General features: G+C 34.4%; 1 protein-coding gene across 1 annotated transcript; it reads left to right on the forward strand.

Moving 5' to 3' along the window:
• Nucleotides 1–15,088: 15,088 nt before the first annotated feature.
• LOC142641203 (ras-related protein Rab11C-like) lies at nt 15,089–17,357 on the forward strand. Its single transcript, XM_075815607.1, has 2 exons — nt 15,089–15,253; nt 16,847–17,357. Exons 1-2 carry the CDS (start codon nt 15,089–15,091, stop codon nt 17,330–17,332), a joined length of 651 nt encoding a protein of 216 aa, XP_075671722.1. The 3' UTR covers nt 17,333–17,357.
• Nucleotides 17,358–18,099: the final 742 nt, after the last annotated feature.

An 18,099-nucleotide genomic window follows, 5' to 3' on the forward strand; every position in this document is an offset into this window, starting at 1 on the left:
TATTTATCAATCGGAAAAGGATCTCCTCCTATTTCCTCATACTTTTAGCCAAATGTAAGATACATGGCTGTAAAAGAAAAGAAAATCACAGAAAGCTTGGAGAGAACTTTGGGAGAAAAGAAACTTGAAATTAATGATCAAGAAAATTGTTAAAGAATCAGTTACAAAATAATTAGCTTACAACTACTTATATACATGAAAAACAAAGACTCAAAAATGGCGCCTAAAATCCATAACTAACTCTCAAACTATCTACCAATGATACAATGGCATCTGACAAAATAAGTAACTAGCTCTCCACTAATTGAAACAGTGTGTTTAACTCTTTCTTTTCTTTTGCTTCTTTGCTGTTTTACACTTAAACTCTTTGTCACTGTTGTCATTCTTCTCCTTCACTGTTTGTCGTTTAACTGCCATGTCAGTTTCAACACTCCCCCTCAAGTCCAGTGTCTTAGACTCTGTGACTTGAACTGAACTAGCTTCCTTCAAAACTTTTGGTTGAAAAATATCTTTCAATCCCAACTTTCTTGACAACCTTGTAAAAGATGTTAAACCCAAAGCCTTAGTAAATATATCAGCTACCTGAGAATTAGTTGCTACATGAAAAGTCTTTATTTTCCCTTCCAACATTTTGTCCCTAACTAAATGACAATCAACTTCTATGTGTTTGGTTCGTTCATGAAAAACTGGGTTTGCAGCTATGTACAATCAATAATGCTGCTTGATTATCACAAAACAGCATTGCAGGCTTATGATGTTCAATCTTTAGATCTTTAAGTAGCTACATCACCCAAGTAATTTCACAAGCTAGCCATGGCCATGTACTCAACTTCTGTAGAAGACCAAGACACCACTCCTTGCTTCTTTGATCTCCACGATATCAAAGAATCCCCCAAATACACTGCATATCTTGTGAGAGACCTGCGAGTATTAGGGCATCCAGCCCCATATGCATCACAAAAGGACTTAATATGCAACTCTGTATTGCTAGGGAAGAAAATCCCTTTTTCCTGGTGAACCTTTGATAAATTGAAGAACCCTGTGTGCTGCCAACAAATGAGGTTCTTTAAGCAGTGACACAAATTGACTCAATCTATGCACAACATATGTTATATCAGGTCTTGTCAAAGTTAAGTATAACAATCTTCCAATAAGTCTTCTATACAACCTCGGTTCTACAAGAAGTTTACCTTCATACTTAGACAACCTTAAGTTTGTTCTATAGGACATTTCACAAGTTTGCAGCCAATAAAACCTGTATCTTTCAATATCTCAAAGGCATATTTCCTTTGGTTTAAACTAATGCTTGCATCAGTCCTTGCAACATCTAAACCCAAGAAGTGCCTTAATGAACCAAGGTCCTTTAAACCAAATTTGTCATCAAGCAACTTCTTCAAAGCAGTAACACAAGTGGGATTATTTCTTGTAAGCAATATATCATCAACATAAACTAAGAGAATAATGAAAGAAGCACCTTGTGAATGTGTGAATAAGGAATAGTCTGATTTGGACTTGAAAGCTTGAATATGTGCCGAGACATAAGAGCTATTTAGACCTCCAAATTAAAAATTACAGCTCGATTGATTTTACTATAACTTAATTAAGTGCGGAATAGAGTAAATGCAAGCAAACAAACTATAAAATTAAATGCCATATTCATCATATATCAACAATAAAATGAAAGCTAAAAGAGTAGGGAAGAAGGATGCAAACACAAGATAACACTGAGACGTATTATCAAAGAGAAAATCGAAGAACTCGGCGAAAAACCTTTTCACCGCCCTCCAAGCGGTAAATCGATCCACTAGAAAATAAGTTAGGATATACGAATAACAAGAGACCCTCCAAGCCTAACCTACCTAGTGCACCTAAACCCTCCAAGCTCCTACTCTAACAAGGCTTCTCTAAACCGTATCTTATCTAGCTTTCCGGATCCCACAATTCAGCCTGATTGCATCTGCCAACACTTGACCTCTTCCAATACTTCCCAGCAACACCAAAACCTCACTTAACACTCAAATTGGGTGTGGTAAGTGTTTAGGCTATTAACCTCTCAAGGATATAGATATGGAAAGGTAGGAGTTTGAGGAAAACCACAAATGATTGTGTAGATGATTGTGGGTATCACAATCTCTAACTCTCAAATGTGTATGCCAGGGTTTTCTCTCTGAAATCACACCTTACAATATGTGGGTAATGAGGGTATATATAGTGTAAGTGAAGATATGGTGTAGCAGATATGTCAAAATAGCAAAACATAACGTTTTGCGGGTATTTCACGGGAAGGCCTTACCCACGAATTACTCGCGAAAACTAGCTATCATGACTCTTAGCATTCCAGTCATGTGCTCTGCACGTGGCTCACTTCGCGGGAAGGCTTCTCGTGAAACTTCTCGCAAAATCCACTTGGTCTTCAATAAAAGCTTGAGTCTTCACACTCTCTCTCACACAACCCATACAATGAAATCTCACATGAAATACATGGTAAACATGATTGAACATAATTACAATCAAATTTGACATGGAATTAAAGCCCACTCAAAAATAGTTGTAAATAACAACTTTAAAATCTCTCCATTTGGCTATTCCGTGACAAAATCCCTAAAACAGACTCTAGATTTAAACTTGAGTTTGGGAACAGTGATAAAACTCACTCACACCTAATCTAAAAACTGTGAAGCACTTGCACGTATATATCTGTATCCTGAAACACTCGCATACAAACAAAACTTTCATTAAGCTTATGACAAGTTGAATACAAGGTAAGTATATGAACAAGTAAAATGCTATCAAGGAATTAAACAAGATATAAATTATGAAGCATAACTTAATCAAACATGAATAGTCATTAAAGAAAGACTACAATGAATATTTAACTAGTAAATGATCATCTGGACACGCAATGCAATTAAGAGTATTGCAAAAATCAATTGCATGTCCAACACACGACCAATGCAAAACACAAAAGGTATTTGCATTAAGGATACAAGATCCAACAATGGCACAAGTGTGTAGTACTAAAGATAATGTATGCATTAATCTAAAAGCACTTTAAAAGCTACAAAACAAGGATACAAAAACAAAGTACTAATAATAAACTGAAATGTTAAACTAGAGTACTTTAAAGCTTTAAAAGAAAGCAATGCAAATGTCCAAGAGTTATAAAAACTATAAGGTAAATGAAAGTAGACTATTAAAACAAAAGTAAACTACTAAACCACCACCAAAATAAACCAATATCTATGATATGCTATGCTAAGCTCCACCTCAAATTGTGCATCTCCCTCTCAAACTTTCTCCCCCTTTTTAACCGGAATGGCCAAAGAGGCTAGAACTGCTCAGATTCTTATTCGAAGCCCTTTTGGTGCTACCGTTGCTCCTCTATCATCATATCATCAATTTGAGATGAGATTGCAGTGATCTGGCCTTCGATGTAGGTAAATTGAGTTGAGGTGTTCTGCACATGAGATTCTAGCATACCATACATCTACTCAACCCGTGCAATGAGATGATCAAGGCGATCGGGTCCCCGTGCTTGTGCTTGGGAGGATGGATGTGCAGAGCCCTCCAAAGTTGATGTGAACCTGTCAATCTCCTCCTCCATGTCCCCACCTTCTTCCTCAACATTGTCCCTTGGGATTTGAGAAATGCCAGTTTTTGGTTTGGTGATGTGGGTTTTGCTTCGGGTCACTATTTGAGCACCAATCGGATAGTCCCTTTGCACCATGGTAGGACCACTCAGAAATTTCAGCCTTGTTCTTGTTATAAGAGCCATGATTAGACTTGGAAATGGCTAGACTATTCTCGAATTCTTCTTGGTGTGCATTCAGACAATGAAGAAGTTAAAGGTTCGGATGATGAGGATGTGTGCCTCAATAAAGGTGAGAAGAACCATCAAAAAGTCTATGATGCTTTGTTAGAAGATTGTGGCAAAGTGTGAAGTAGAAGGACTTAAGGGAGAATTGATGGAAGCCTATTCTAAAATTAAGTTTCTTGAACTTGAAATCATTCAAGCAAATGTCAAGGTTAAGCGCATTTTCACCAAGAAACTTGACAGTGTGCTATCTTCACAAAAATCTTCACATGATAAGACCGGTTTAGGCCATATCAGTGAAGGAAGCTTTAGCAGCGAACCCAAAAAGGAAGTGAGGTTCGTATCAGCCAAGAATGTAGAGAAACTCAAAGAAGTGAAGCCTAAGATTGAGATCCCTGTTGTTGCAAAGACAACCATTGGTGCAAAGCCAAAGGATAAAGGGAAGTCATTACCCAAAAATCAAAGGGGACCTCAAGTGAAGCATTTTTGTCATCTTTGTGGCATGCTTGGAACAGGCCAAATTGTTTCAAGCTTCATGCACTCAAGAATGTTGTTTCTATGCGTGGCCAAGAAAGTTCAAGAAGAATACCAAAGGGAGCACAAGCTAAGGGAGAAAGTGAGGGACAACTCATTGGAGATGTTTGAAAGCTCGAATATGTGCTAAAACACAAGAGCTATTTAGACCCCCAAATTAAAAAATTACGGCTTGGTTGATTTTACTTTAACTTGAACTAAATACGGAATAGAGTAAATGCGAGCAAACAAATAATAAAACTACTCTAAGCTATATTCATTAGATATCAACACTAAAAGAGTAGGGAAGAAATATGCAAACACAAGATAACACTGAGACGTGTTGTCGAAGAGGAAACCAAAGAACTCGATAAAGAACCTCTCCACCACCCTCCAAGCAGTAAATCGATCCATTAGACAATAAGTTGGGATGCACGAATAGCAAGAGACCCTCCAAGCCTAATCTACTCAATGCACCTAAGCCCTCCAAGCTCTTACTCCAACAAGGCTTCTCGGAACCGGTCGTGTCTTGTCTAGCTTTCCGGATCTTACAATTCAGTCTGATTGCATCCGCCAACGCTTGGCTTTTGTCAATACTTCCCAGCAGCACCAAAACCTCACTTTACACTCAGATTGGGTGTGGTAAAAGTTTGGGCTATCAACCTCTCAAGGATATGGATATGGAGACGTAGGAATTTGAGGAAAACCACAAAAGGATTGTGTAGAGGATTGTGGGTATAACAATCTCTAACTCTCAAGTGTGTATGCTAGGGTTTTCTCTCAAAAAAGCACACCTTACAATATGTGGGTAATGTGGGTATATATAATGTGGGTGAAGATATGGTGTAGCAGATATGCCAAAATAGTAAAATGGAATGTTTCGCAGGAAAGCCTTACCCGCGAATTGCTCGCGAAAACCAGCTGTCATGACTTTTCACATTCCAATCATGTGCTCTACATGTGGCTCTCTTCACCAGAAGGCTTCTCGGGAAATCCTCTTGGTCTTTAATAAAAGCTTGAGTCTTTACATTCTCTCTCTCACACAACCTATATAATGAAATCTCACATAAAATACAGGGTAAATATGATTGAATTTAATTACAATCAAATTTGGCACGGAATTAAAGTCAACACAAAATAGTTGTAAATAACAACTTTACAGGACTGTACAAAACCCATCTACAAATGGTAGCTGGAAACTTCTCAAACCATTGTTTTGAAGCTTGCTTAAGACCATAGAGACTTTTATTCAACTTGCAAACCAAACCCTCACTCTTGCTGTGAAAACCAAGTGGTAAGGACATATACACATCCTCAATCAAGTCACCATGTAAGAATGCATTATTTATATCCATTTGGTGCAAATACTACCTTTTCACAGCAGCCAGAGAGAGAACAATCCTAACAGAAACTGATTTAACAATTGGGGAAAAGGTCTCTGAATAATCCAAACCATATTTTTGAGTGAAACCCTTAGCAACTAAATGAGCCTTATACCTCTCAATTGATCCATCAGGCAAATACTTGATCCTATAAACTCACTTGCAGCCTATAGCAATTTTAACAGGTGGCAAAAGAGTCAAAGTCCATGTGTTGTTCACCTTCAATGCTTCAATCTCTTTGTCCATAAGTGCCCTCCATTCAGGATATTGAATAGCCCAATGAAAGGAGGCAAGTTCTGAAAGAGTAGCACTAACAGCTAGGAAAAAAGACTTAAAAGTAGAACCCAAGTGAGAATAACTCAAAAAATCTAAAATGGTATATGGCAAACCAGATTGAGGTTTAGTACTGACAGACTTACAAGAATAATCAAATAGATAAGAGGGAGGAATGTGAGGTCGTGGATCTTCTTAATTGTGGTTGTATAGGTGGATCAATAGGGACAATAGCAGAATCAGGATCTGATATAGAAGCAACAGGATTAAGGCATCTAATGAAACTGGTAGAGAATCATTAGGATTAGGAGCATCTAATGAAACAAGCATAGGAGTGTCATTGGATGACATGGAATTAGAAGGAGCTTGAGAAGTGGAATAAGGTAAAAGAGAAATAAAGTCAATAGAACAAGGAACAATTGAAGTAACATGTGGAAAAACAAAATCATCTAAGTAAGAAGTGGAAGGATGAGAATCAGATGCATAAGGAAAAATGGATTTATAGAAAAACAATGTCCCTAGATATGAAAACAGAATTAGAATCAAGATCTAATACTTTGTAACCTTTAATGCCATGAGGATAGCCCAAGAACACACACTTCCTGGCCCTAGGTGCAAATTTATGCCTATGATTAGGTGAGGTGGAGATAAAACACAAGCAGTCAAAACTCCTAAGGTGTGTATAAGAAGGTGGAGTTTTAAAAAGCATTTCATAAGGGCTTTTGTTTCCTAGAGATTTGGAAGGAACCTTATTGATCAAGTGGACTACAGTGAGGATGCAGTCACCCAAAAAATACAAGGGAACCTTAGATTGAAATCTCAATGCCATAGCCACATTCAGAATATGTTGATGCTTCCTTTCAACAATGGCATTTTGTTGAGGAGTACCAACACAAGATAGTTGGTGCAAAATACCATTGGAGTGAAGGAGGTCTTTAAGGTAAAATATCGTACCATTATCACTTCTAATGGTCTTAATGTTGCTATTAAATTGAGTTTTAACCATAATAGCAAAACTTGGAAGTAAAACTTGAGTATCTGATTTAGGTTTGAGAAGATAAACCCAAGTGCCACTTGAAAAATCATCCATAATAGTCAAAAAGTACTTATAACCTTCAACAGTACAAGTAGCAAAAGGACCTCAAAGGTCACAGTGTATCAATTCAAAAGGGGTAGAAGATACATGATTGCTAATGGAAAAAGGAAGCCTTTTCTATTTAGAGAAATGACAAACATCACAATATGAAGCTTTATTAGAAACATCGATGTTTACAACATTTTTCAACAATTGAAGTTTAGAAAATGAAAGATGGCCTAATCTAGTATGCCATATATATGTGCTTGAAAGAGGATTGGTAGTAGCAGTAAGAACAGAAGAGCTGTGCTAAATAGAAGAGTCCAGCAAATACAAGCCATTGCTTTCTCTACCCTGACCAATCATGCTCCATTGAGCAAGGTCCTGAATAAAGCAGCAATGACCAAGAAAAATGAGACAACAAAATAGGTTCTTGGTAAGTTTACTAATTGAAATCGAGTTAAAACCAAAGGATGGAACACACAAAACATCAATTAAAACAAAAGTAGAAGAAATATGCACAGTGCCCACATGTGTGACTAAGGCTTGTTCCCCATTTGGCAAATAGACACAAGTATTAACAATTGAAGTAATAGAGGTAAGTTGAGTCACTGAATGAACCATATGATTAGTGGCTTCAGTATTTATAATCCAGGAATCAGATTTATAAATAATCCTATCTACTACTTGAGCAAAAAAAACTGAATGAGAAAAGTTAGGCAGAATCCAAAAGGGATTACCTAAGAAATTAGATGAACAAGAAGCTGAATTAGAAGTAGAAGGCAAGGATGATTGAAGTGTGACAGGTACAGATGTCTGAAGTGATGTAGGAATGGAATTAAGTGCCATGACAGATGCAACTTGACTAGTCTGAGTACCAATTCCTGATCCAGCACCTATATACCCTTTCAGAAAAGTGAGTAATTGCTCACATTGAGCCTGAGAGATGGGGCACCTGAGAAGATTGTGAACTTGGCTACAAGAAAGAACCACCAAAAAGACTGCTAGATGCATTTTGTACAACACCAAAAGGTGCACTTGCAGTAGCATTTTGAAAACCAGGTTGAACACCAAGTGGAGTATTAACCAAATTTTAAAACATACTGTCAAATTGGACTCTAAAACTCGGCAATCCACTGGGCTAAACATTGGAATTAGTATCAAACCCAAATTTTCCTAAAACTTGGTTAGCCATTGGCTTGTTACCCCCTTTAGGCTTGTATCCAGGAGGATAGCCATGGAACTTATAACACTTATCTGCTATATGCCCAGTAAAGCCACAGTAAGTACAAACAGGTCATTCCTTCTTTCCTTTCCCACCACCTTTGTTATGACCTTGATTTCCTCGAAAAGATCTATTTTTATTCACATACATTGCCACAACATCCAACTGTTGAACCATATTAACAGTATTTCCTATACTCATTCTTTTCTCTTCTTGCAAAATCAAAGAACACACTTTGCTAAGAGAAGGAAAAGGATCAATGAGCAAGATTTTGCCTAATGAGGTTTCCATAACTATCATTTAAGCCCATTAAGAAGCGAAATACATGTTCTTTATGATGTGCATCTAACTAAGATGACTTAGAACCACAAACACATGCACAAGTGCTAATTGTGAAAGTTTGATAATTGACAAATTCATCCCACAAAGTCTTGAATTTGGTAAAAGAGTAACTCACCGAGAGTGAACCTTGAACCAAGTGTGAAATCTCCTTTTGAAGCTCAAACAATCTTGGTGTATTTTCCTGAGACAGCTTATCTTTAAGATCAATCCACAAGTCTTTTGCAAAATTGATGTACATCACACTTGCCTTGAGGTCAGGACTAAGTGAAATGGTCAACAATGAAAGGATTGTAGTATTGCATCTACTCCAAGAATTGAACAAAGGTGAGGTTGGATCTAGCTCTAGAATTTAACCATTCACGAATCCAAACTTGTTTCTTGCACTCAAGGCCAAAAACACAGATTTTGCCCAACTCGTGTAATTCTCAAGACCAGTGAGAGGTTGGGATGTGAGAATTAAACCAAGATTCTTGTTTGCTGGTAAAAAGAAAGGATTATTAGCAAATTCATCTGCCATTACTGCACTTGTAGGTGGTACAGTTGAAGAAGAAGGCACGCTTGATGAATCGGAAGCCATGAAAACTAAGAAAAGATCTAATTCAAAAAGAAAACTTTGTTTGGGAGGAAGGAAAATGAAAGAAAATATGCTCTGATACCATGTAAAAGAACAGAAAATCACAGAAAGCTTGGAGAGAACTTCGGGAGAAAAGAAACTTGCATTTACTGATCAAGAAAATTGTTACAGAATCAGTTACAAAATAATTAGCTTAGAACTACTTATATACATGAAAAACAGAGATTCAAAAATGGCGCCTAAAATCCATAACTAACTCTCAAACTATCTACCAATGATACAATGACATCTAGCAGAATAAGTAATTAACTCTCCACCAATTCAAACGTTGCGTTTAACCCTTTCCTTTCTTTTGCTTCTTTGCCGTTTTACACTTAAACTCTTTGTCACTGTTGTCCAACTGCTCCTTCATTGTTTGTCGTTTAACTGCCATTTCAGTTTCAAAAAAAAATGTTACTAAAAATCCGTACAAATCAAACAAGACTTGCACCTGGACAAAAAGACCCTATGAAATTTTACTGTTCATAAGTGCAGAATTTAAGATAAAGAGAATTTAATATAAAGTAGACCAAGAGTAAGCTAACTCAAGGATAAAAACTACTTAAAGATGTGCAGAAAAGTAAATTTGAGGCTAAGTTAAACTAAATAAGACTTAATTGTGGAAAGTTAAAAACATTGGAAGGAAACTTACTTTTATTAATTCAACAATCCAATTAACTACCATCAAGACTACAACACTAGAAGGAAAATACAATGATAAGCAAGAAGAATTTGGGTATCCTTGGTGGTAAAGATCCCTTCTTCTAAAATAAAAACCTTATTTATGTCTGAGACTCGACAGGTATTAATATTTATAATCCATTAAAAATGTGCCATTTCTATTTCCTTTTAATGCCTTAGCCATTTTAAGAATAATCAAATAAATAATAGTAAATAAATAAGACAGGAAAATAGCAGGCAAAAGGTTTAAGCAAATTGAAAAAAAAGTTTCTATTTGGCTTATTGGGCCACTCAATTCAATAGGTCTGGATTTTGTTGCTAAAATTATACAGAAATGAAATGTTTGCTGGTTGTTTTATCTGTACATATGAGCACAAACTCATAGTTATATAGCACTGGGATAAGCTCTATTTGCAGCTGACAATAGGTTCATTGTGCAGCATAAGTTGGTGCTTTGGCATATTCTATCAGCTATGGCTAACATTAGTCAAAACCTAGTTGGAAGCTTACAATGCGGGTATCTCTACTTTCACGGCGGTCACATCAATATGATTGTCCCCCAAGTAATTGATCCACATCTTTAAATCAAGATGTTGATATGATTAAATCACTTTGAATGATCTCTTAACTTCACACATCTAGGGGTGTGCATGGCTCAGGTTAGATCGGGTTAAGAAAATTTTTTAATCTAACCCACCATGATGGGTTAAAAAAAATTCAACTCATTACATAAGTCCAATTCAACCCACATGGGTCGGATTGGGCTAGGTTGAACCCATGGGTTTGATAATTTTTTTTTATTACTATTATTATTAAATTGAGCAGAAAAAAAAAATATCACACCTGCCACCTAAGTTGATAAACAAAATATACATTAATATATGAACTAATATACATTAATATTGGCTTTTATATAGGATAGGAGGAAGAACTACTTATTTAAAATTTTTTATTAATTATATAATATATTTTAATATATATTAAATATATGGGTGAGTTGGGTCGGATTTGGCGAGTTTGAAATTTTATAACCCAAACCCAACCTGATCCGCTATCAGAAAAAATTTTGTAACCCAACCTAACCATCAAGCCCTAAAAACCAACCCAACCCAACGGATTGGGTTGGGTCAGGTCGGTTTTGGTGGGTCTGCAGGTTGGCTGCACACCACTACATTTACTGAATTAAGTATTTCAAGAATCAAGTAATTGAAGTCTGAATTCTTGAGAAAATTCTAGTTGACATGCTGTAAAATTGTGCATTTGTATAGGGTTTAGCTAAGTCTAATGCATTAATACATTGAACATATTGGGATGCGAATACCAATGCACTAAACACATTGAGATACGAATATTTATCCAAATTAGACATGTGTCCATGTTCCAACATGCCAATTACATTGATGTGCGGAACATAAACGGTCTATTTGCCTATACAAACATGTCAGTGTCACTGAAATGAGCAAGTAACATGTTTGATGCTTTTTGCAATTGTTCTGTCTGTGGTACATGGCCATCGAGCAACCACTCATGCAGATGAAACAGAGAGATAAGAACAATGCACTACTTGTACATAGAACACGGCTTAATTAATGGCCAATGCTCTCTCATCCGCAAGTGGTCCAAAAGAAGTGCTCTTCTCTTCTTCTTCTACTTCTCTTTTTTGTCAGATTTTGTATGACATGAACCTTCTGCCTTTTCTTCCCAAGTTTAGCACCGTAGGGCGGCAAAAAGGCCACTGGATAACAGAAGCTAGTCTAAAACTATCAACATTGTGAACCTTATTCCATTAAAAAAAAAAAAAAATTGTGAACCTAATCAAGTACAGGATCATAACTTGTAAACCTACCAAAATAAAATTTATTTCTCAAAAATTGATGTTTTCTTGTCTGAGAACACTATTCTATATATCTCTTTAAAAAGAGGGTATACAAACTAGTGTGTGGGTTTGTTATACCCTTAGTCAGGAAATTTTTTTCTTTTTTAATGTTTTTATTTTCAAATTCTTTTAGATATAAAAGAATATTATATAAGTGTGTTTTTTTATTTTGAATTTTTTTTAGATGTAAAGGAATATTATATAGGGTTTTTTTTTTTTTTTTTTCCCATCGAATCACATGTTATGCACTCTATGACTTGTAAGGCACAAGAATAGAATATGAAACACTTTTGTCAAATAAGAGATCTAAGTTTTAAACTCATCTACATCCATCAATTGGTATTTTAGTCTAATGATTATTATATATATTTTACTCTCTCTTCTTTTTCTTTTTTTGGTTGGAAGTGACATATACCACCTCAATGCTAAGTTTTCACATGTTACTTTTGATATTGCATATAAATAATTACCACGTAGGCAAGCTTGTTGGATATTATAATAATTTGTTTTAATGATCTGATGGTTGGCGGTTGTGAGATTTAAACTTAAATTTCTTTGTAGAAAACATTAAAAAATGCTAGTTGAGGCGCAAGATTCCTAATAATGTTATAATCACAATTACTTCATGTTCATCTACAACTTGTAATTACTTTTTTTGAGATAAAAGATAGAAACTTGTAATGACTAATAAGCTGCTGAACCACAAAACTTAAGAAAAAATTCAGCTACTGTGTATAACATGCTACAAGCCCAAAAAAAAATTGCCTATTTGGACGTGGCCAATTAGCTCATGATAACTTGGGCTGCAATGCTGGTTAAGTAAGACCTAACTTTTGTGGGATAACAGATAAATTTCAGGAAGGCTTGGCCGCTTGGGTCATATCCACTCCCCGTCAGGCCCACAATCTTGGCCCAAAAATGAGCTGATTAGGAGGGAAGGAAAGACCATTTAAATAAGATTCACTGGAACAGAAGAAAAAACAAAGAGAATTTTCTATTTTTTTGGATAAATATTAATAATTTTTATTTATTAAAATTTAGAAACATTTTTTTATTTAAAAATAAATAAATAAAAATGATAAACTTTAGAGATAAAAATAAATAAAAATGCTAAATTTTAGGGAATAAAATTATGAACGCGAAGGAAAAAAAAAATCTTAAATTTTAAGAGTTCTCTTTTTAAATTCAAAATGAAATTCGTTATTTGATATTTATGACTCTATTTTTAAAAGAAATTACCCTTCATTAATAAGGGTATTTTAAACTACATAAAAATCCAGTTCAAAGAAGTGAATCTTCTTATAAATAGTATAGATAAGTCAATTAAATTAAACTCATCCAAACACACTATTTTATTATTATTAAAAGTCCAAAATTAGAAAAGTTGGAGTAAGGACATATTCTAGAGCAATTCCACTGTATCTAATTGAAGGAATTTTGTGGATGACTTTATAGCTGAATTAACACATTTTCATGCTCAAAAAAAAATTGTAAGAATTTAGAAATATATAAAACGCACATGCAATATTGAGCTAAAATAATACAGTTTTGTAATAACAATTTTTTTTAATATCTAAAATAGAAATTATACTCTAGTCTAATCTAAATATATATGTGTATGAAACTCCTTCCATAATATAGTTATGTAACAACAGTTAATTGGGGGTGTTTTTTTAAACTATTTTCCATCATTCAATATTGAAAAAGAATACTCCAAAAAAAAAAAAGTTTTCTTTTAAATCAATTTGGAGGAATCCCTACTAAACCATTATGTGACAATTTATAAAATCAGTTTTGAGTAACTATAATGATGTGTTTTCTTACATAAGAATTTAAGATTATTTTTTTAATATTTAAGAATTTATAAAAATTTAATTGGTAGTTTGAAAAAATCTGGAGAATTACAATTTTTATGAACATCTCTCAATAGATAATTTTCAAGAATTGCGAAAATTCTAAATCCAACATTTTAGGTGAAAAATGCCAATGCTCACTTATCTTATTGTTGTGAGAATTACTAATGCGACTCATAAAATCAAATTAATTTTCACTTTTTTCTTCAAAAGTAATCTTATAACAAAAAATAGTTTTTTTTCCAGAAGAAAATAAATAAAATGTATTTTTGGTATTTAAAAAATTATATATAATTATCAAGTTATCCATTATTTAGTTACTTAACGAGAAAGTATAAGATCATCTTGTTTCTAACTTTTTCTATAAATAAATTATTAAAAAAATCATCTTAAATATCATATATCAAACTAACATCACTATTAGTTTCTTTAAGACTTTCTCTCATCTCTCTATGTGTGTGTTAAAATACTTAGTATTCTAAAAAAAAAAAAAAGTATAGTATTTATAAAAAATAGTATGTACCATGGATTTTTTTCATCTTTTAAATATAATGCTAATCAAAATATGAGAAAACTTAAATACAGTATATTTGTTGCTGTTCATTAGATTCTCCTCTTAAAACTCAAAATTTGTAATTTTGGTGAATTTAAACTCTGAAGATTTAACTCAAGATTTAAAATTCTCAACAGCCACCCAAGACTGAAGAGAGTACAACATATGTCCTATCTCTATTTATTTACAGATCATGTAACACATCTCTGCAAATATACTTTATAATTTATTATATTAATAATAAATAAATTTCACTCTGCCTCAAGATTGGAACCGAAACAGACTCAGGACTGAAAATTTTCGGAAATAAAAAACAAAATTTTATAGTATTTTTCAAACTAAGAATAACGTGTATTTCTTCTTAAAGTTTCCAACTTTCGCTCATTCTTTCCCACATGAATGCCGGTTTAAGTGCCTTTTCGTCCGTTATTCTGTTTATTCTCATTGGCTTTGAAAAAATGTCCTCTCTCTCTCTCTCTCTTCTTGTCCCCTCTCTCTCTCATCCCTTCCCCTAAACTTTCCTGCAAATTTTCAACAATTAGAAAGATTCCAATCTAATAATATTTCTCATAATAAGCCAGTTCACCATCTTTTTATGGTTAGTACTTCTTTCTCCTTGTCTTTTCTTTGACCACACGTTTGTTTCTCAAGAAAAAAAAAGACATTGAGGCAAACAATGCATATTGAAAAGAAGACACATTTTGCAATTTTCTTTTTCCTTCTTGTCATACAAGTTGATAGTTAAGGTTTTGTATTTGGTACTGAGATTGGTAATATGTACTTATGTACATTCTAAGACATCTGATAAAATTGGAACGATACAGAGAGATTGATAATGTGTCTAAATTGTTGGCTGGCAGGTTTGAAGAGGTGTAGAAAGTAGACCACATGGCATTCAAAGGGGATCATGCATATGATTATCTCTTCAAGATTGTTTTGATTGGTGACTCGGGTGTTGGGAAATCGAACATTCTTTCAAGGTTTACTCGAAACGAGTTCTGCTTGGAGTCTAAGTCCACCATTGGTGTTGAATTTGCAACTAGAACATTGCAGGTTGTTTTGGATTATAAATACATTTGAAATGTGATTTATAATTTTTTTTATTACCCGTCCTTATGGTGGTTATTGATAACTCAGTAGAATGGTCCTGTAATATTGTTGGTTTTGTCTGTATTTTTGTTTTTGGTGAATGATTCTCTGTTTATTTCTTGGTAGAGTATTATTCGTTTACATTTACTTTGTTGCGTCACTGGTAATCTAGGGTTACAACCTTTTATAGTATAGGTGTGTGGATCATAAAAGTGTGTAGGAATTTTTTTTCTCTCGATAAATTTACTCACGAGTCACAAATCCTAGCCAACCTTCAGAGTCACTTCCCACCCCATATACTTATGAGTAAGAAAGAGCCATTTGTCCAAAGACAACCAGCAACATTCTTGCTTTTTATTTATTCTAACTGGCATGTATGTTTTTGGTGTTTTATTGACATTTGCTCTTCTCCTAGTAATTGAAACTTCAAAATCTTCAGCATGTATGTGTCAGACATGTAGGGGAAACCCCTACATTTGTTGTCTCAATGTGTTGGGTGAAAAAAGAAAAAGAATCATTTTATTGTAGATATGTTTTTAAAGATTTTGATGATTGTTGTTTATTTTGATTACTCAAAATGAACATAAATATGTCTGTAAATAAAATTTACCTAAAGATGTTAATTAATTAATTGTCATATTCACGTGTATTAATTTTTCAAGAATGTTCATGTCATTATATCTCATATTGTGTTGTGTCCATGTCCATCCTTCTTAGCTTGAATGAATTATTGGAGATTGGCCATTTTACTACTGTGATGGCTGTAAAATATGTTTGAATGAATTATTAGATGTAGGAACACACACTAAAGTGTAATTCTCTGCTCTTCTTTTTCTTTTTTTTTTGGGTTTTGAAAAGTTGTATTGGTTTTTATCTGTGTCATGTTTGAACTGGATGAACTTAGTGTGATGTTGCCTTTCTCTTTTTCAGTTAAGAAACTGATGCCATGACATTGACTATATCTAAAGATTGAATGAACATATTTTTTGGTCACATAGATATGCACTCACATTTTAATAGAGAATTAGATATTTACAGCCTATAAGCTGTTGGAGAAACTTGATGTTGGATGTGCAGAAAAATGATGGGAATAAATATTCCTTTTCTTCTGAATGCATCAAATGCAGTAGGGTGTAATGTATATTTGCAATTATGCCTTATTTTCTCACTAGTTGTCTTGTGCCCAAACAAGAGCAATGGGAAACAGGAATTAGTTACTGCTTGAGGCTGTTTTCTACTCTCTCATTGAACTATGACTAGCTAGTTTCTTCTTCCTTTGCAGGAGTGTTGTGTGCATGTGTGTCTTTTCAATCTGCATTATTAGCTGTCTGTATGGGACCAAACTTTCAATATATCTTTTCAATCTGCATTATTAGCTGTCTGTATGGGACCAAACTTTCAAAATATCTTTTCAATCTGCACTAGTAGTTACTTCAAGAATACAAGCAGCCAACTCTAATTAGTATCAATAGCCGACCCCAAAATTTTGTGATTAAATTTGGTGGTTGTTGTTGTAGTAGTAGTCACTTCAAGTTTATAATGTTCAGTTTGATGCAGATAGAGGGGAAGACAATTAAGGCACAAATATGGGACACAGCGGGTCAAGAGAGGTACCGAGCCATCACCAGTGCTTACTACAGAGGTGCTGTAGGTGCACTATTAGTCTATGACATAACCAAGAGGCAGACCTTTGAGAATGTGCAGAGGTGGCTCCGCGAACTGAGGGAACATGCAGACTCCAACATTGTCATCATGCTGGCTGGGAATAAGGCTGATTTGAATCATCTCAGAGCTGTCTCAGCAGCAGATGCTCAAGTCTTGGCTGAGAACGAAAGTCTATCTTTCCTAGAGACTTCAGCATTGGAGGCATTGAACGTTGAGAAGGCATTTCAGACCATTTTGTTTGATATTTACCATGTAATTAGCAAGAAGGCACTGGCAGCCCAAGAGGCAGCTTCCTCCACTGGACTTCCTCAGGGTACTACTATAAATGTTTCAAATCTTTCTGGTAATTTAACCAAAGGAACTTGTTGCACTAATTAACATGATATTTCTTCATAAAGAGGAAAAGGAGAAGCGCATGCATAGACAATTTGCTTCTTTTGTAACAAGACGTGAGGTATACTTTCTGCCTTCTGTCATATATATATATATATATATATATATATATATATATATATATATATATATATATATATATATATATTCTCTAGAGGTCGTGTGAGAAGCAGATTTCTAGTTTGTAAGAACCATAGTTGAAGGTGAACTTGGAATGTCAGCAGTCTATTCTCAAGAGAGAGAAATGGGAAATTAGAGTCTCAGTATAGGCAGGGGATAGATGAAAGCATTGTAAGAGTAGTCTACTAGTTTCTCATTCTTTTGTTTATCAAAAAAAAAAGTTTCTCATTCTTTTAACCTTTTTTTTAATGATTATTTTGACATTGTATGCTGGTTCTTATTCTTAATAAATCTCTCTTCCCCTGATTCTTCCATATGAATTCTGGAAAAAGTGATATGGTACTTGAGAATGCAATATGTTGTGAATGTTTTACTGCCCATGAATTGTTAATGGAACTTTCAAGAATGTGTGATGAATGTGGATTCTAATTAGTTCAATCGGCAAAATCTCTTATTGTTGAATAATTGATCTAAATTCAAATCTCACTTACACCAAATAGAAACCATTAATGTCAAACTAGAGGTTTCAAATCCTTTCATACCAAAGTACAAACAAGAATTTGTTATGAATATGTATGGTCTCCTTTCAAGCTTAAAAAAATAACAAACTCACTAAACTTCCTAACCAATCA

Source organism: Castanea sativa, chromosome 6 (genome assembly GCF_040712315.1).
Source record: "Castanea sativa cultivar Marrone di Chiusa Pesio chromosome 6, ASM4071231v1".
NCBI classification, from domain to species: domain Eukaryota; kingdom Viridiplantae; phylum Streptophyta; class Magnoliopsida; order Fagales; family Fagaceae; genus Castanea; species Castanea sativa.

Coding starts and splice junctions, on each gene's coding strand:
- LOC142641203 (XM_075815607.1), top strand. CDS start 15,089: ATGGCATTCAAAGGGGATCATGCATATGATTATCTCTTCAAGATTGTT. Junction 15,254..16,846: donor TTGCAACTAGAACATTGCAG/GTTGTTTTGGAT, acceptor AGTTTGATGCAG/ATAGAGGGGAAGACAATTAA.